This window comes from Drosophila navojoa, chromosome 2, assembly GCF_054131105.1.
Source record: "Drosophila navojoa isolate 15081-1374.11 chromosome 2, UAZ_NAV_1.0, whole genome shotgun sequence".
Lineage (NCBI taxonomy): Eukaryota > Metazoa > Arthropoda > Insecta > Diptera > Drosophilidae > Drosophila > Drosophila navojoa.
Window position 1 is genome coordinate 26,440,717 of NC_142890.1, and position 19,954 is coordinate 26,460,670.

Sequence of the window (19,954 nt, forward strand, 5' to 3'; positions counted from 1 at the left end):
CAATAGACTTACAAGACTATTCAACCTAATTTGCTCTTTTTGTTATTATTCTTTATTTGATTCGATAATTTATGTTGAATGCAAGTCTGAAGCAATTATTTTTTTTAGTTCTAAAAGTATTATAGTTCTAACTCATAAAACTAGTTCATATTTACCAAATCACAACAAAAAATTCCATCTCTAAGTCTGAGCAGTGTTACCACTCAACGCAAATGCAAACGCTCATTGGTTCTGTTGTAAAAAATTATGAATATCATAATGTTATCTACTTTATTAAATACATTAGGATATGACATTAATCATGGTGTGGTTTTCATAAATTTGTTGATAAGTTTGTTATTATATTACACGCTAATCGAGACTATGAAATGATCAGTGACAACCCTGTTTGTATTTTATTTCATGCGCCATTCGAGCACCGCACAGTATAAATGTGACTTGAACGCCGCGAACATGGCTTTCCCTGGTAATATTAATATCCGAAAATTTGAGAATATCCAACGTATTGAGTGCATTTGTAGTTGTGTCAAACCAAATGTTAAATTAAAGCATTGACTGTTTCGGCCAAACGACGTTTGCGACACAATCGAATCTGTTGCGGTCTTCACACCTACGCCGGGGTTGTTGTTATATGTGTGCGTTTAAAATCAATGAAACGAATTGGCTACTCGTGCAAGTGAAATAAGAATAGTTTTGTGACGCTAGCAGAAGAAAAAAAGTGAACGCGTAGCAGAGCAGCGAACAAGGGGACACACATACCTACTGCGCACGAAAAAATGAACTCTACAATCTAAAACAATAAACAAAAAGTTAAATAAGCGATATTTTCTACAAAATCTTTATCTGGTGGTGAAAAGTGGACAAAATGCATCAGCTAAATGCAACGCGCATGAGCTGAAGTGACAGCAAGCAGTCGCATTGCTGCCGCACCAGCAACAGCAGTAGCAGCAGACGTCGACGTCGACGCTGACGCTGACTCCGACGCCGCCATAGGTATGCTGCAGAGTTGCTAGCTCAGCACGCCGCGACAGCACCAGCCGAATCGTAACATTTGCCAAAGGTAAGTGCCGTGTAATGTGTTAATAAATATGGACAAGATAGTATACATACATAAATATAGTGTGCATTATGTATATGAATTAAAAACATATTAAATAATTACATTAGTATTAAGCACTCTGTTTGGAGACGCAGCCCTCGTATACTTATCGTTGAGTCGACTGCGACGCTCTCCTTGACGCTGCGCGTCTTCCGTTGCATTTTTATTGTGTGCGTGCGTGTGTGTGTGTGTGCTCTGTCTTTGTGACTTTTGCTTCGTCAGCGCGCGGAAAGAGGGGCAACGAGGGCATGTTGAGCTGTGATAAGCTCCATTTATGAAATTTTATAAGTACAATTTATGTGGGCTCATGCACAAAAACATGTGTACATATACATACATAATATGTCTTTGCATATACATACATATGTACTTACAAACGTCCAGAACTATCTACATCTGTTCTTTCTATTGTTGCTACGTGTGTGTGAGGTTATATAGAATAAATAGCAAAGTTAAGGGTCCTGTTTTATATATGTACCTATATTGGAGTGGAATTTATTGGCTTTATTTTATATTATTTGCAGTATTTGAAATGTCCTCGCAATTGTATTTTTAGCCGCAACCATTTCCCAATACTAATTTGGCTTTTGTGCTTGTTGTTTGGCATTTTGAATTGTTGTTCGGCATTTCGCTATTATTGTCTAGCTCTCTTTCCCACTGCGCCTCCCAGCATTTACACACACACAGTCACACACTTACTTACATTTTGGGCGGCGTATGCGCACCAATTGACTACAAGCAATTGCTTATGCCTAACGTTGATGTGCCTTCGTTTGTCGCTGTCGCTGTCGCAGTCGCAGTCGCAGTCGCGGCTGCCGTCGTACTCTCAGTCAACATGCGTTGTCCACGTTGACGCAGACCCAGCAGCAAGCGGCATTTATATTTATTTATGGTCTGCTACCGTAATCGACATTGCCGCCTAAAGCAGTCCGCTCCCCAGTTTCTCTCTCTCTCTCTCTCTTTCCTTCTATACATACAAACGTGTGTACCTATGTACAATGAAACGTCATATGTGCATAAATTTATTTCTGTGAGGCTTAGTGGGGTAGGGCACTTGAACTAGTTATATATATGTATGTATATATATGAGGTCCAAATATGTTTAGCCACTTTATTTCTAGTCGCTTGACATGAATATTTTAAATGAACTCGCAGCTTTTGTTGCCTTTTGTGTACTTAGTTCACACTTGGATGCATAAACTATTTCAATTATATCGTTGTCGATATGTCTGTACGTATGAACGGTCAGTTATTGGTTGAATTGTAAATAAATAAATTGGAAAACTTGAACACTTAACTCAAATACCTGAGCATTGCCATTAAAGGTGTATACGTTTGATAATCAGTAAAGTCGCAGAATAATAATATATCTTTAAAATCTTCACAAATCAGCCATAAAACTAATTTATAAGAAAATTAGACAAGAAAGGTTTGAACTGAATACATTCAATTGAAAAGAGAAGAAAAATTGACAGCCATGTGGCTAGATATAGATGCATTTAGATTGTCTTATAATTTTGTATTCGATTTTTGTGTAATTTTCAATGAAATGCCCACGACAGCTGTTTTAATATTTGCAAAATGTGGCTCGTATGCTAATATTGAACTCTTTAAAATTCAAACACACATGTATCTCCATTTGTGCAGAATTCCTAAACATATAATCGACCACACGACTTTTCGGTAACTTGTTTAGTCTATAAATACAAGTATTCTTAAACATTTATTTACTGTTCAGGTTTTTAACGATATTTTTCAGGTTTTTTGTTTTATTATTTCATTTCTTCTGTTTGCGAAATCCCTCACAATCCATTTACGCCGATAAAAAATTAGCGTAAAATTTCTGTAGTGTATCTAGACTATTATATTTTGTTTACTTTGTCTTTCACATTACGCAAAGCCCATATAGTTGGATGTCTGATACTTATCAGACAGATGAATTCCTGCTGAAGTATGGATCAAAATATTTATAGAAGGTATGATTTGCTTTACAAACGTAATATATAAATAATAAATATATCCACACAAAAAATAAATGAAAGCTATATAACATTTCATAATGCCAGGTTTATTGTTTGAAAGCTCGTAAGAAAAATTTGCGAAAATGGATTTTTATCGTCCGATGTATTTTATCGTTTAGTTATCTATAACTCATCTAAATTTAAGCTAGCTGACTCATGGCATGAGGTGTTTATAAGACATATTAGCACACGCTTATTAAAAATCCACGTGGCTTAAATGATAGCCTCATAATTTTAAGTGTTTCAAATTCATTGATATTGTATGCTAAATGAGTTCAGACATCAAACACCTGCGGCTCATAAAAATAGGTGTGATAGTAATGCAATTGGACGTAAAAAAATTGTTGGTGTAAGCTAAATATTTTAAAAATGTATAGTAAGATTAATATATTTTTATTAATATAGATGTCGATATTGAGTTACTAAGTCTTAATACATTTTTGTTGTAAAGCATTAAGTGTTCTGCCGTACTACTATTTTTATGACCCCAGCTGTATAAATATGTATATATTATGTATTTATTTATGAATGAATAAACATTCATGTATGCATTAAGAATATTATTTCTGTTCTCTCTTTTCACTCCCTCTCAATGTCACTCATTCCCAGACTCTCTCTCTCTCTCTCTCTCTCTCTCTCTCTCCCTCTCGCTATCTAAATCACTCTTTAACGCTCTCATTCTGTCGCTCGCTGACTCTCTTTCTGTCTGTATTTCTAATCATTATTTGCTCATTATTTATATATTTTTTTACGGCTTATCAACAAGCTACGAAATTCGGTATTTATGAGTTTATACACATATGTATACTATTGCTAAAGGTTCATTACAGGAAGTAAGAACATAGAAGTCGACTGTAAACGACTGCGCAATAATTAATTAACCGATTATTAATATTTCAGGCGCGAATAAATATTTGCAATGGTTTGCACCAAATATATTAAACATATAAAAAAGATTATCTATATACATACATATAAAACATAGATTAGATATCTATATGTTTGTAGATAATCTAATTTGTGTACAATTTCAAGGTCTGTTTTTAGAGAAGTTCAATTGAAATTCTCTTTTTTTTTTTAGAATTTCAATGAACTTTGAATGCGCTGCGATCGTTGACTTGCATTTATTTAACAAATACATAATCGTTTATTATTGCTGTCAATGCATGATCAAACTATCCAGGCAATGTCAATGTATGTAATCTAACGATTTTATTGTTTTGATGGTTATAGCTAAATCAATTTTTTATTGATCTTCAATCAGTTTGCCATTTCAATTACATTATTTTCTGATTATGTTTTTATTAAAATTTTATATACAATTATATTGTAATCGCTTAAAGCATCATTCGTTATCAATTCTTATCTTTCTTGTATACAAAACAGTCAAATAGATAAGTTCAAAGAAAGTAAAGCATTATGAAAAATTTAATAATAATTTGCATTCGTATCAAAGCACGCCGGTAATTGTTGTGAATAAAATCATGCTAAGGCGAATTTGTTTTTTGTCTTTCTTTTGGTCAAATTACTTTTGAAATTAACGATTTTTTCACGTATTTTTTATGAATTAAAAAAATGTCATTAAATAATCACGTCCCATTGATGACGTTCAATGAATATCTCTTATCCTTCACCAGTTAAAAGTGTAACTCACATGCAATATTAGTTTTTGTTTATATTATTTTCAATATTAGAATAATATTATTAAATTTGTCTTTGTTTCAGATAACGCACAATATAATATATAATTCTTTAAGAAAATAAGAAACCTGTTTTTTAAGTTTGATGTCAAATAAATATATTTTCTGTAGCTTCGCTATTTAAAGGGCTTAAAACTTAGTTTTTTTTTTTTTGTATATAACAGAAGCCTAACTATTTTAAACTGTATACGTGTATATATGACACACACCAAAGTGATTCATCTCGAAAATGGAATGTATTAAACACAAAGCAACTGATTTCTCACATTCGATATGAGTTAAGTTTTGACGGAACGATTTACAAATTTAAATTGCATTACGAAACAGTGCATAGCTGTGATATATCAATTTGTGCACATCTGTGCTCTGTAAACAGCCCCGTTATGTCATTGCCGATTACAGCTTAGTAAGCACACCACACTCCACTCCAATCCAATCCAATACACCCCCAATATATATATATATATATATAATTTATATGCTCATTCCGCTAGATATGTTCATTCCCCCAGTCGACTTCTAGTTGGCGCTCGTTTGTTTACTTGCTCGTTGCGTGTTCGCAAGCGCAACCCAAAAACAAAAACTAAAACAAAATAAAAACTAAAAAAAAATAATAAATAAATAAACTCACTGTGTATGCAGCCAAAAAATCGTAATAATGTGATTCGATTTCAACGCGCTTGCTATAAAAATACGAAACACAACAAACAACGAAACAATCACACACACTAATTCATACATACAGACTCGTGAAACGTACAAGCATATTGTTATATAAATACTTGATTAATATTCAAGGTTGCAATAGCGTTTAGCTTCCTTATACAAAAAGAAAGAGAAGTAAATTCAAAGAAACAAACAGATTTGTTTTTGATAAACACAAATCATACGAGGCTCGCGATTTCGTATAAATTTTTTATTCTTTGTTGCCGAGTCGAAATTCCAAGTATTAGTATGGGCAGGGCTCCTAACTGACCCAGTTCTCTAATAGTTTTCTAGTTGAAAATTCATTTGCTGGCCCTAGGCAAATTCTACCTACGGCTGAATGCCTTTTTTTGTGCTGGTCCCCAATCAGTCCCAATGTAATAAATATGAGCTTTAGTGTGTAAGTGTTTTGTACATATAAATATAGGAATGAAATTGTTATCGTGTGTAATTTGATGGCTTTATGACGCCCAAATACGTGAGTAAGAACGTATTTATGTAAATACTCTGGTAACATGCAACATTATATGCAGATCTATTCCATATATGTATAAATAGACATTTGCACGTTATCTAGAGTCATAAACATGCACAGTCGATGGCTGAGATTGATAACAGATATAACTGAAATATAAAAAATGTTATTTCTACCAGTGAATAGTAATGATGATGGCTTCAGAGATTAGCAATTGGTCACCAATTCTGAAAGGGTTCAGACTGTATTGAAGATATTTGCAGCTAAAATAATTTCACTTTTCAATTAATTATGCATTAATTAATCAAACCAAAATAGATAACGATACTATAGCTCTTATTCATGCCAATTCAGTGCCAAGAAACTAATGATCTCTTATATTTGTTGTTTTGCAGATTAGTTACATATAGTAATTAGAGCAGTTCGGAGTCTGATTATTTAAGCAACCGACACGAATCACAAATCTCAATTGGAGAATGACATCCCGGTAAGTAATTGTTAAATATTAATATAAATAGAAATAAGCTAAACATAAAAATAATACGAAAAACCGTTTGTTTATAAGAAATACAGCTTAAACAAATTTCCACTAAACCCATCCATGCATCTCTCTCTCTCTCTTTTGCAGACTCGATCGCCTTTTCATACTACTCGAGTCGGGCTCCACGGCAGCCACGCGCCATGCGGCTGCCAAGGAAATTGGCGAGGTGCAAAAACTATATCCACATGAGCTGCACACGCTGCTGAACCGGCTAGTGGGATATCTGCACAGTGCCTCGTGGGAGACACGCATTGCCGCCGCGCAGTCAGTGGAGGCGATACTGAAGCAGGTGCCGCAATGGCAGCCGGAGCTGCAGCTGAGCGCCATTAAATTGAAGAAAGAGCGCTCGGCCAGCGATGCGGCCGAAGAGGACAGCTGTCAATCGAATGCCTCTTCGTCGACTACGACGACGCCATGCAGCGAGCGATTGCTCAGCTTTGATGAGTTCGATTTGCAGCAGATTTTACAGAAAGGCGCCCGACTGATCGGCTCTGAGGGGAATGAATTCGATGTGCAGGAGGAGCAGCCTGCCAGTGGGGGCGCCGCCGAAGATCAGAGCGAGGGCGTCCGACTGAGTCGCCAGCGTGCCCTGCTCAACGACAAACTGGGCCTCACCACTGCCGCCAAGCTGGGCGTCAATCTGACTGACATGATCACCGACGAGGATGTGGCATTGGCGCGCTCTGGCACCAGCTACAATGTGAATGCCGAGAAGCTGCCTGTGGAGCACATACTGAATATCAAGCAAGCCAATGGAGGAGGAGGAGGTGCTGTCAGTGCGTCGGGCCAGCGGCTCAGTTGCCGTGAGATGAATCGTGCCAAGCGCAAAGCGCGTCAAAGCACCGCCAATTCCGCCTCCGTAGTCACGCCTACTTGCAGTCGCCGCAATTCAACAGCCGGCATTGGCGCCGGCAGCAACTGCAGCAGCGGCAGCAGCTGCAGCAACAACAACAGCAACAGCAACGGTGCCACAGTCACAGGCGATGAGCCAGAGAAGAAAAAACTGAAATCAAGCGACAGACACGAGATTTTCTACAGCTTAAATGGTACGTGGGCAGCAGTCCCAAACCACAATATTTGCTCAAGTGACGTCAAATTGTATTTTTAGCCACTTGTGATGAAATATTTCTTCTTTTTTTTTTTGCTAAATGAGTTGAGTGCACTAAAGTGTCCATTAAATATCGTAACAAGCTGATTTGACCTTCATTTTTATAGATATCCATCAAGCTGCTTCTTTGACTTGTAACCAATATTCTTCAATTATGTTTTGAATTAAATTTAACACCAATATCTTAGGATTTGTCTTCGCTGCTTGTTAAATTTTATCAATTGTTTATCAATTTATAAAAGTATATCAATTTCCTGTACATACTTCATCCCTTTATATCCCAATTGTCGATATACTCGATTGATTTCGCAATATTTTAGGAATCGTTTGATACCCATCAGATGGAATATCTGGCATATATGCATGATGTCATATTGCCTCTACAGCAATTCACATTTCGCTCTTGTTTATTCTCAATCTTCCTTTGATTTAATTGCCTAATTAAATTACTTTTTTTTTTAAATAAATTAGACTGGGATGCACCACACGACTGACTCATATTCCCTCACTCTCATTTTCCTCCGCTTCCTTTAATTAAAACTTTTAATTATATATATTTTTATTCTTACAGCCGCTGTGCCAGATGCGACGGGCAACTGGGTTGATGCGGTCTCATGGCCCTTGGAGAACTTTTGTGCGCGGCTCTTTATTGATCTCTTTCACGCCAAATGGGAGGTTCGCCATGGGGCGGCCACTGCGCTGCGCCAACTCATCAATCTGCACGGCAAGGGAGCAGGCAAATGCGTGCAGCAGAGCCCGGAGCAGATGCACGAGGCGCACGGTCGATGGCTGGAGGATGCTGCAATTCGGCTGCTGTGCGTGCTATGCCTTGATCGATTCGGAGACTTTGTGTCTGACCAGGTGGTGGCTCCGGTGCGTGAGACATGTGCGCAAGTGCTGGGCACCCTGGTCAAGGCAATCGATGAGCCCAAGGTTCACCGCATTGTGGACATTCTGCTGCAGCTGATACGCCACAAGAACGAGTGGGAAGTCCGCCATGGCGGCCTGCTGGGCCTTAAGTATGTGTTTGTCGTACGCGAGGAACTGTTGTCCATTCACCTGCCCAAGTCAATATCGGACATACTATCGGGTCTACTGGATGCCGTTGATGATGTGGGCGCGGTAGCGGCTGCGACGCTAATCCCAGTGGCCGTGTGGCTGCCAAAGCTGTTGAATGCCAAACAAGTGTCGGCCATTGTGAAGATGCTGTGGGACTTGCTGCTCGATCAGGATGAACTGACGTCGGCCTGCAACAGCTTCATGGGTCTGTTGGCAGCTATACTATGTTTGCCACGGGCAGCTAGCTGGATCGAAATGGAACCCATGGGCAGCTTGGTGCCACGCCTATTTCCGTTCCTGTCCCACAGCACCAGCTCGGTGCGTCGCTCGACACTGAAGACACTGCTCACACTAACGAGTGGCGGCGAGGCTGAGCCTAAACAAACACCCTCTGATGTCAAGCTGGAGCCAGATAAGGGAGCCGACAGCACCAATGGTCAGCTAAAGGTGCTGAAACTCAACTTTGGCGTCGTGGACTGGAACTGGCAATTGCTTCAGCAAAGCCTGCGTCACATTTACCAGCGTATTTTAGTTGAGCCGCAGGAAGACATACAGAGTTTGGCGTATCAGGTCTGGTCAAATCTTATCAAGCATGCGGATTTGGGTGCGCTGCTGCACGCAGCCTGCCCGCACGTCTCGTCCTGGATATGCCTAGCCATGCAGCCACCACGTCTGGCCTTTGACTCGGCCGTTATCATCAGAGCTGTTGGCGATACTGCTTCTGTGTCGGGAGCCAGCACGCGGCGTCGCACCCCTCGAATGGGCGACGATTTGGGCGGAGTTGCCTTGGCTCATACAAATGCCATGCAGAAGTTGTATTTGGGCGGCAGTGAGGCGACACCACTAGAGGTTCGGGAAGCGAACTTCATGCGCGCGCGTATCACAGCATCGCGAGCTCTGGGCGCTCTCTCGCACTACCTGGTGCAGCCGGCGCCAGGCGTGCTTTATACCCCACAGGTGGAGAGTCCTACGGAGTGCTATACCAAAGTGTTGCTGGGCCATTTAAATGCGCACTCGGCGGTGCAGCGCATTGTGTGCGGTTTGATAATTGCCTTCTGGGCACTGGAGGATGAGCCTGTGCGACCTGGACCACCAAATCTGCAGGAAAAGCTGCATCAATGTGTGTCAGAGTATTTTTACTATGACGAAGTAGCCATGTCGCTAACACGACTGCTGCAGGAGGCACAGGACTTTATAGCGACACTGAAGCAGAACAAAATACCAATCAACGACTTCAATAATGCCAAGATTCTCACGCTCGATCAGATCGAAGCGGTGGCCAACACGCTGAGTGACAATCTGCGCAGCTATACGCTCAAACCAAAGGTGCTGGACATGCTGCTGGAACGAAAGCGCAGCCTGCAGACCTCCTATCAGCAGACGACCAGCGAACAGGGCGCCTATCACGTCAGCGCTCAGGCGGCATTGGCCAGTGCCATCTGTGCGCTGCATTGTCTTCCTGACAAGCTAAATCCCGTTGTCAAGCCATTGATGGAGTCGATCAAGCGAGAGCAATGCGTTCCCTTGCAGCAACTATCAGCCGAATTCTTGGTGCACCTCATGGACCAAGTTTGTGACCGAAATCCTAGTCCCAATAGCAAAATCATGAACAATCTCTGTACGCTGCTGCGCAGCGATGCGGAGTATACCCCCAAACTAGTAAGTGCAATCAACTTTGGTATCCTCAAGTACCCCCATAATATAACTAACATATGTCCTGTATTTAGGCTGTGCCGTTGCACACGTTGTTGGAGACACGGCCGACTACCAGCGTTAGTGAGAACGACAATTGCGACTATTACGGAATACTTACGCTTAAGCAGCAACAGGCTGCGACCAGTGCGCCCAGCAGCGGCAGCAGCGCGGGCACTCGAACGGGCGCCACGACCCTGGCAACAACGCCGAGGGGACCGGGCAGGCCGCCGGCCAGTGAAGTATTGGCTGCGGCGGCGGCGGCTGCGGCCAGTTGTGATTTCAGTACCCGGCAGGCCAAAGAGGCCGAGGCGCGACAGTGTCGAATTCAGCGATTGGGAGCCGCCTGCGCCATAGCCAAGCTTTGCAGCACATTCGGGGAGCGCATTGTGGACAAGGTGCCCATATTTCAGCAGTTGATGTTCGGCAAGCTGGAGCAATTCGTGGCCAGCACGAATGCGCAGACGCTAGCTAGCACGCTCCCGGAACTGACGTCATGCAACGAATTAATCAGCTCACTGCAGCTTATCGAAACGGCTGCGCCGCATTTGCACGTTGCGCTGCATGAGCAGCTGTTTGCGCTTCTGCCACATCTCGGCTTCATTGTGCGGCATCCGTTGAAGGTATTGCGTCACATGGCTGCTCGGTGCATCGCCATCTTGGCTGAGATCGATCCATGCCGCACCATGCAATTCGTGGTGACGGAGCTGCTGGGGCTGCTACTCAAGATAGAGCAGCCGATTGAGCGACAGGGCGCTGTGGAGGCTATTGAGCGGATAGTCAACCGACTGCAAATCCGCGTAGTGCCATATATAGTTCTGCTAGTGGTGCCACTGCTTGGTGCTATGAGTGATGCGGATGAATCGGTCCGCTTGCTGGCCACCCACTCCTTTGCCACCCTAATCCAACTGATGCCATTGGACAGCAATGAGAGCGGGAAGACAGCAACACAGATCAAAAGCGAGCCGCTGCTAGAGCGCAAGACGCGAGATCGTGAGTTCCTCGACTATCTGTTCGCGCCAAAGACTATACCCGACTATCGTGTGCCGGTGACGCTCAGTGTGGAGCTGCGCGGCTATCAGCAGGCAGGCGTCAACTGGTTGTGGTTCCTCAATAAGTACAATCTGCACGGCATACTCTGCGACGATATGGGCCTGGGCAAGACCCTCCAGACCATCTGCATATTAGCCGGTGACCATGTGCAGCGCCAGGAGGCCAAGCTGGCGCCACTTCCCAGCCTAGTCATCTGCCCACCAACACTCACAGGCCACTGGGTGTACGAGGTGGAAAAGTTTCTGGCCCAGTCGCCAGTTTTGCGGCCATTGCATTACTTCGGCTTTCCCATTGGACGCGAGAAACTGCGGAGCCAAATTGGCACTAGCTGCAACCTGGTGGTCGCTTCGTACGACACCATTCGGAAGGACATTGACTACTTCAGTGGCATCCACTTCAACTACTGTGTGCTGGACGAGGGGCACATCATAAAAAATGGAAAGACGAAGAGCTCCAAAGCCATAAAACAGATAAAGGCGAACCATAGGTTAATCTTGTCTGGCACGCCCATTCAGAACAATGTGCTGGAGTTGTGGTCGCTGTTTGATTTCCTAATGCCTGGCTTTCTGGGTACTGAGAAACAGTTTATACAACGGTACTCTCGGCCCATATTGGCCTCACGCGATGGCAAAAGCTCGGCCAAGGAGCAGGAAGCTGGCGTGCTGGCCATGGAGGCATTGCATCGCCAGGTGTTACCATTCCTGCTACGCCGTGTTAAAGAAGATGTGCTGAAGGACCTGCCGCCTAAAATCACCCAGGATCTGCTGTGCGAACTGAGTCCGTTGCAGCTGCGCCTGTACGAAGACTTTAGCAATAAACATTTGAAAGACTGTTTGGATAAGTTGGACGATACGGAGAATCTCGGTACCAAAACACACATATTCCAAGCCCTACGGTATTTGCAAAACGTTTGCAATCACCCCAAACTAGTGTTGCGCCAATCCGGCGATGAGCGCAGCAATGTCGTCGCCCAGCTCGCACTTAACAATAGCACACTGGATGACATCGAACATTCGGCTAAGCTGCCAGCCTTGAAGTAAGTGGTCTAAGATCTAAGTCATTGATTCATGCTAATCCCTTAATCCTTACCTTGGCAGGCAATTACTTTTGGATTGCGGCATTGGTGTCCAAACGGAGTCAGTCAGTCAGCACCGGGCACTCATCTTCTGCCAGTTGAAGGCCATGCTGGATATCGTGGAACACGATTTGTTGCGCAAGCATTTACCCAGCGTAACATATCTGCGACTGGACGGTAGCGTGCCAGCATCCTTGCGCCAGGATATTGTGAACAACTTCAACAGTGATCCCAGCATCGATGTGCTGCTGCTGACCACTTTGGTAAGTCCAATCATAATTTTTGCCAGCCCCAGAATTAAACCCAATGTGTTGCTTTTCGTATTCAGGTTGGTGGCTTGGGTCTGAATCTGACTGGTGCTGATACTGTCATTTTTGTGGAGCATGACTGGAATCCCATGAAGGATCTGCAGGCTATGGATCGGGCGCATCGCATTGGGCAAAAGAAAGTGGTCAACGTGTATCGCCTAATTACACGCAACTCGCTCGAAGAGAAAATTATGAGCCTGCAAAAGTTTAAGATCCTAACCGCTAATACGGTCGTCAGTGCCGACAATGCTTCGCTTCAGACCATGGGCACCTCACAGATCTTTGATCTGTTCAATGGTGATAATAACAAGGCCAGTAACAGCGGAACTGCTGCAACAGCCGCTGGAGGCAGTGGTGGCATGTCTATGAATACTATCATTGAGAACCTTCCGGAGCTGTGGTCCGAGCACCAGTATGAGGAAGAATACGACATGGGCAACTTTGTTCAGGCTTTAAAGAAGTAGATCCGCCACATATTTCCTTCCCAGACTTGGCAATCAAACGTACACTCTCACAAATTACATTCAAACTTCGTTAAAGATGAGTCAAGCTCTTATTTTAATTTTATGAGCACTTTGGATATTTTTTAAATGTTTTTCTCTGTTCCTGTAGTGGTTGAAACTTGAAAAAGAAAAGCACTGAAACATATAATAAAAACATTTCGAGCTGAAATTAAATCTAATTTTGTTTTCTTTTTTATTTGCAATCTGTCTATATTAAACAATAAACAAATGTATTAGCAATAACTAACAATAACCGGATGGTTTGAACTCTAGTGATATAAATCCATATATTTACATATTAATAACTAAATCTACTCTCTATTTGACAATTCCAGAACGATAAATAGTTTTAACCGCCGTTGGCTGTTATTTGTGTTGTCGAGGAGTCCTAAAGCTAAACCATTGCAATGGTCATGTCAACCTATTTGAATATCTGTCTGCGCTCTTTCTCTGTCTCTCCCTCTCATTCCCTCTTTGATAAGAGGATGTTTTTAGTCTTTATAGATGTCAAAGTTTGTCATATACCAAGGAAACAGATGTTCCTTGATTGTTCTAAGTTTTTGACTAATAGCGCTGATGAATTTCAATATTTGAATTTCTGACTGTTCAACAGAGCTGCAATGCGTAGGTCCATACGTCTAATGTCTAAATGCCTCTATTCTCAGATTCATTTTAATGTTTATAATAATAATAAATCTGTCATAGGATAATTGACAGACTAATAGGGCTCATTATTTAAATGTTCCTTGGTTTCTATCGATTTGAAGCAGTTCAGAGAAACTTTATAATCAATCGATCCCATCCGCATGTAAAAATTTAAAAATATTAGTTTCTGTTAAAATAAGACTGTAACTTTTTAAGCGTTATGGTTACCTTAAGGTTAACGTATTCAAAGTTTATACTATAAAATTTACTTACTAAAGACCCTTTCCACTTCGGCGATCAAGGTAACGGATGTATTCGAATCGCAACTGCCAATCTATTTCACCACTATATTATAGGGATGGAAGTTTTGCAGAATTAGTGATGTAAGACTTTAATAATTACCAGACTGTTAGTGTGTCTATCAATCGGTAATTGAGAAACTTTATTTTGATAACTAAAATTAGATATTAAAAAACATAAAGCTGTTTCGATTCTTAAATAAGACTTTCCGCTATCGGCAACTCACAATTTTTTTCCGCAAACGCATTTAGAAATAAGCCAGATCTTGCAGAAAATAAGGAAAGCCGGCAACACCGGCAACACCATGGGACGCGAGGCTCACTAATTTGGGGTATCACTTACTAAATCATTTGTATGCCTGAACATTTGCATGTGTGTACACATAAGACCTAGGCATTTAAGTGTGCCTACCACAACGTAGAATTGTGTGAACGGTTTTAGTTTCGCATTGCTGAATCGCGCTCACATTTAATTAATGATCGTCGGCTTGCCTGCAACAAATATTTTATTTTAATTAATTTACCCTTTTAAATACATACATATGTGCATATGTACATACATATGTACATATGTACATATGTACATATACAAGTCAAATGGATCACTTTAGAGCATCCCTTGGATGTTATAAAAATAATAGAAATACAAAAAAAAAAATACATAAACACGTATGAATGTACAGGCAGCAAGAGTTACGCACAAAGGCACCTAAGCACCAAATACTCACACATGTAGCAAGGGACTGCAAGTGTGTGCATGCATGCCCGTTGCCAAATCATATTCTTAATGGGAATCGACGCTTCTACACCCTTCCCACAAATATTCATTAAATAGCTAATACTATGCGTTGGCAAACACTGTTAAAATTGCGTTATACCACTAACCAGACAACACATAGACCGGACACGTAGTGCAAGGCGTTTTGCATACTTATTTTCGAGCATCGGTTCCCAGACCATTCGTATTTGCTCGGCGCCTTTTTAGGCTTATGCTACGAAAATATGGAAACACAAAATCATTTCTCTTCATGCGCTCGACCGAGATGGTCCGGTCTATGTGTTGTCTGATTAGTGGTTATACTCTTCACTCATAAGGGGAAAGGGAGAGAGATAGAGTAACGAAATAGCAAATAGCAGCGCATTGACTGTCGTGCAGTGCTGTCATAATTTTTTGAGCAAATATAGCCAGATTGGCGCAAAAAAAAAAGCTGATTCAAGAAAATTAAGCCAAAGTATAGAACACTATTTTCTCAATTAAATTCATTTATGATTATTCATTAGTTTAAAATTGTTTCCTTCAACTATAGACAAGAAATATCCACTTTCAAGATAAATTAAACTAATATATATAAAAATTAGAAAATTATCAAACTTTTAAAAAGAGAGCAGGGTTTTAAAAAATTAAGTGATATATATTTAAGCTTTGTCACTTGATTTGTGCAAAATCGAAATAAACTTGGCGCTTTGAAACTTTATTCTAAGATCTTGGCGAAAATGAGGAGCTAACGCATTTTTAATTATGTTATACTTTACTACGGTATAGTTTAATTCTAAAATAGAGCTAAATTAATTTTTTTAAAGCCGGAATTTCCGTAACCCGCCGTTTACGAATTGTGACTTCAAAAAAATCAGATCTGACGGTAAAAAGGCTAAAATGACAGCCCTGGAGCCGATGGTTGTTTGTGCGCACATAAAGAGAGGGATAGAGTTAGATTAACAAAATAGCAAATAGCAGCGCACTGACTGTCGGCATATTTTGACTGCCCGAGCCAATAGAGAGTGAGCCGAGCACATACGAAAATACGTAGAAAATGTTTGTTGTATGTGCCTTGTGTCTGTGTTGTATTCAGTGTTGCCGTTTCAGCCTATTTAGCTAATGAAACAAAACTAAACTTTTTTGTAGGTCTTTAGGTTTAACATGAGATTTACCATTATATACCATGGGAAATATCATAAATTAATACTAAAATACAAATGATACTGTTAAATTTTCGTAAGAAATATTGGCATATCAAGATGCTAGCAAAAACAACTTGTATCATGAAATTTCAATTTTTGCAATAGAAATGTTATCAAAGTTAGAAATAACATGACAAATAAATCATTGATTGTAATCACTCATATAAGGTTTGTTTAAGAAATACTTAATTGCTTGATTTAAATATATAAACAATGTTCCTTACATCTGTACAGATATGGATTGAGCCGTCATAGCAAATGTTGCCATAATTACGAACTGTCAGAAAAATATATTAATCTAATATTAAGTTGCAGCGATAAATATGCAACTTCTTCAGACTGTCAATTAGATAAAAATAAATGCACAATTAGATTTAGATAGATGAATATTTATGTATTGTTTAGTTTTTGGCTTTTTTTTTAAAGTCTGTTTTTTTTTTTTTTTTTTTTTTTTTTTTTAGAATTTTTAGCCTATTCTAGCTTATATTTTTGAGAAATTTAGCCTATTTTGTCGTTCAAAAGCTGGCACCACTGGTTGTATTGTTAGTGACAGAACCCATCGCCACGCGCACAACTAAAGCTGTGTCACTTGTGTTCGAACACTGGGAGGGAGCAGACGTAGTTACGTAAAAATAATAAACGTTGTTGATTATTGCCGCGATTTTGAAGTGTCGCCTCCTGCTGTAGACTGGGGTTTTCCTTATTTTTTGATAGAGCGAGTGCCGATTTTATTGCCAGGAAGGTAGGAATAGTCTAAATAAAATAAAGTAAACTGACTATTGAACAGTGGAGTGGACAGGTGTTGCCAGGTCACGAGTTACGGTGCGTGGCAGACATCGCGCGATCCTGCTCAGAGTATTATACACCAGAGCTGGGTTTGACCTGCTGTCGTTGTTCTCTAGGCCTGGCCTGTGGGCTTTGCCAGACACGGTGAATGCCGCAAGACTCAGCTCTGAACATTATTCGCCGAATGCGCGTGCCTTAGCGTTTCCAGGCCGTCTGTTGCTTGACCGCCGTTTCCTGCTGCCGGGTCTTACCGCCGTTTCCTGTGGTTGTTGGGGGTAGTTGTGGATGGAGCGGCGAGTGGCCTTTGGCGCTTTGGTGGATGTACAGTAACGAGCACGTAAATATGTAACAGGCAGAAGTATAAAGTATGTATATTCTTGATCAGCACGACGAGCTGAGTCGATATAGCCCTGTCCGTCTGTCCGTCCGTCCGTATAAACGCCGAGATCTCAGAAGATATAAGAGCTAGAGAGCATACTCGTGTATACCATACGCAGTACGAGTTGGCTTTATTTTTTCGATAACTCATCCGATAACTTTTTTATCGAGAATAATCGAAAAATTGATTTTGTGTTTTGAGCCTCATTGGAATACTATTAGACATGGAGACTTCAGATTTACTGTGTATGTACATATGATGAATACAAACATTTTGCAATCAACAGATTTTGGATACCACGCCCCCTTCGCCCCAATAACATAACATAATAATTACGCCCTGAAAATTTCATCAAGATTTTATATCTACAATACATATGGATCCATATGTATGAATGTGTGCGTACATAAAATAAGTGCAGAATGATAAGAATATCTTACTTGTTTTTATATATCGTTGTAACATACCCGTCAGTTCCTTGGCTGGTGTGTTGTATATTGTTATTGCTGGAATTTTTTAGTTTTTCTTACGTGAGTTGTCATTGTCAACCTCCATGGTGTCTGTTCCTTTGAGTGGCTCGGCTTGTTTTTGCTTCCTGGCCTTTTTAGAGGGTTTTCCCATTTTTGCGTCCAGCGCTGGGAAGTCTTTGTCCACGTTTGTGTTCGTCTCAAGCAAGTTGCTTGTCTCCTTAATGTTGTCTTCTTTTGTGGCTTCCTCTTGCTTTGCTAGTGAAGCAAATCTGTTCCCACTCAGCGTCTGTATGGCGGTTATCCGCTCACTAGGGGCGTGGCAAATCAAAAAATGTATTTTCCGATATACCAGAAATCATGTTAGTTGAAGAGCTAGAAAGTTGAAATTCGGTATGTAGATCCGCGTTAACCCCCCAAGTCCAAAAAGCTATGGTGGATATATCTACGCCCATTGGGGGTGTGGCAAATCAGATAAAACTGTATCTGCTAAAGTTCTAAAGATGGAACGTTGAAATTTCGCACGTGAGCTAATGCTATAATTCTATAATGACTGATGAACAAATTTTATGTCTACGCCTACTAGGGGCGTGGCAAATCGGAAGATATAGTGATTTTTCAAATTTGGCTATATTTTAGGCACTATTGATGCTAGAGACTTGAAATTTGGTATGTATACACGAGTTGACCACCCAAGTCCAACAAGCTTTGGTGGATATATATCTGCCCAAAGGGGGCGTGGCAAACCGCAAAACTTTATATCTCCTATATATAAAAAAAAAAATTTAATATTTAAAAAATATAAAAGAAAAATAAAATAACAAAATTTGCAATTTACAAAAAAGAGTTTTCCGCGCGATTTGAGCTCGCACCCAAGCCATGTTTGTCAAAATAACAAAAACAAATTAAACCGGCGCCGTTGCCGACAGCGCTACCACCTACTGTCAACAATTGTAATTAAAATGAAATCCAAAAATGAGATTCTTGTTATAACGCATTTTAGAAAAGAAGAGTCAGAGTAGCGGATGATAAATTCAAGAACAAAGCAAAAACAAATCAGTCTCATTTCAACGCTAGAGTATGCATTTATGTGTAAAATACAATAAGCTAATAACAGAGCGTCATCTGACAAAACTACAATAACAGCTATTATTAACAGCATTTAGGTTATTTATACTGTTATCTATTTCAGAGTGGTTTAGTTTGGGCTTATTATTGTTTTTATTGAAATTTCGCACTATTATGGGGTCATTGTTCATCAAGCACTGCCGGGCTAGCTCAATGCTCAATTTAACCCCAAAATGGTCTGAGGAGAAGTCGTCTATCATATGGCATATGTTACGGGATTCTATTTGGAGGTCTGTAGAGCATAGGTTTATTTGATGGGTGGAGTATTAGGTCGGGTTGCCTTTCGAGCCATTTGAGGAGTTTGGACCCGTGAGTGTTTAAGTGGGTCGGGTTGAAGTATGGTTCGTTCCAGCTTGGGTGCTTGGCATTTAAGTCGCAGCCAATTACTATCTTCCCACTCGATAAACTTATTGTTTTTTTTATTTTGTTGAGATCAGTGATAAGAAGTGGGTGGTTTGGACGTTTATACAGGGATACTGCAATTAGGTGCTGTATGCCTCTGTTTGTGCTCCTATAGGGTATTTTTATAGCCATAGCCTCAATATATTTTAATTGTGGAAACGGGATGGTCTCGAATTTCATGCCATTTTTTGTGCAAATGGCGACTGATGAGCCACAGTTCTCGGGATTGGGGCGTTGAGCTTGTTCTGAGTGCGTTGCACGTTCCTTTTGTCTAACGAATTGGTAGTTATTGAAATTTGTATAGTGCTTTTTGCTGAGACGGTGCTCTGCAATAAGCATTATGTCTGGCTTATGTTGGTTTAAAAAAGTGTTCAATTCGTGTCTCTTGTGTAGAGACACAATAGAATTGACATTTTGAAAAATGATTTTTATGTTAACCAGTATTGAGCTAATTGGATAAGGAAGTCTAGAATTAACGCTTGCTTAATCTTTCGGCCTAGGGGGTTCTTTTGTGTTTCATGTTACAGTCTCCAGGGTTATGGGTTTTTGT

General features: G+C 40.6%; 1 protein-coding gene across 1 annotated transcript; it reads left to right on the top strand.

The window, feature by feature from the left end:
* The first annotated feature begins 938 nt into the window (after positions 1-938).
* Hel89B (histone acetyltransferase 1) lies at positions 939-13,513 on the top strand. The gene is made up of 7 exons (XM_018112956.3): positions 939-1,060; positions 6,396-6,487; positions 6,629-7,587; positions 8,221-10,367; positions 10,436-12,489; positions 12,551-12,791; positions 12,857-13,513. The coding sequence occupies exons 2-7, from the start codon at positions 6,477-6,479 to the stop codon at positions 13,298-13,300; spliced, it is 5,856 nt and encodes a 1,951-aa protein (XP_017968445.1). The 5' UTR covers positions 939-1,060; positions 6,396-6,476; the 3' UTR covers positions 13,301-13,513.
* Positions 13,514-19,954: the final 6,441 nt, after the last annotated feature.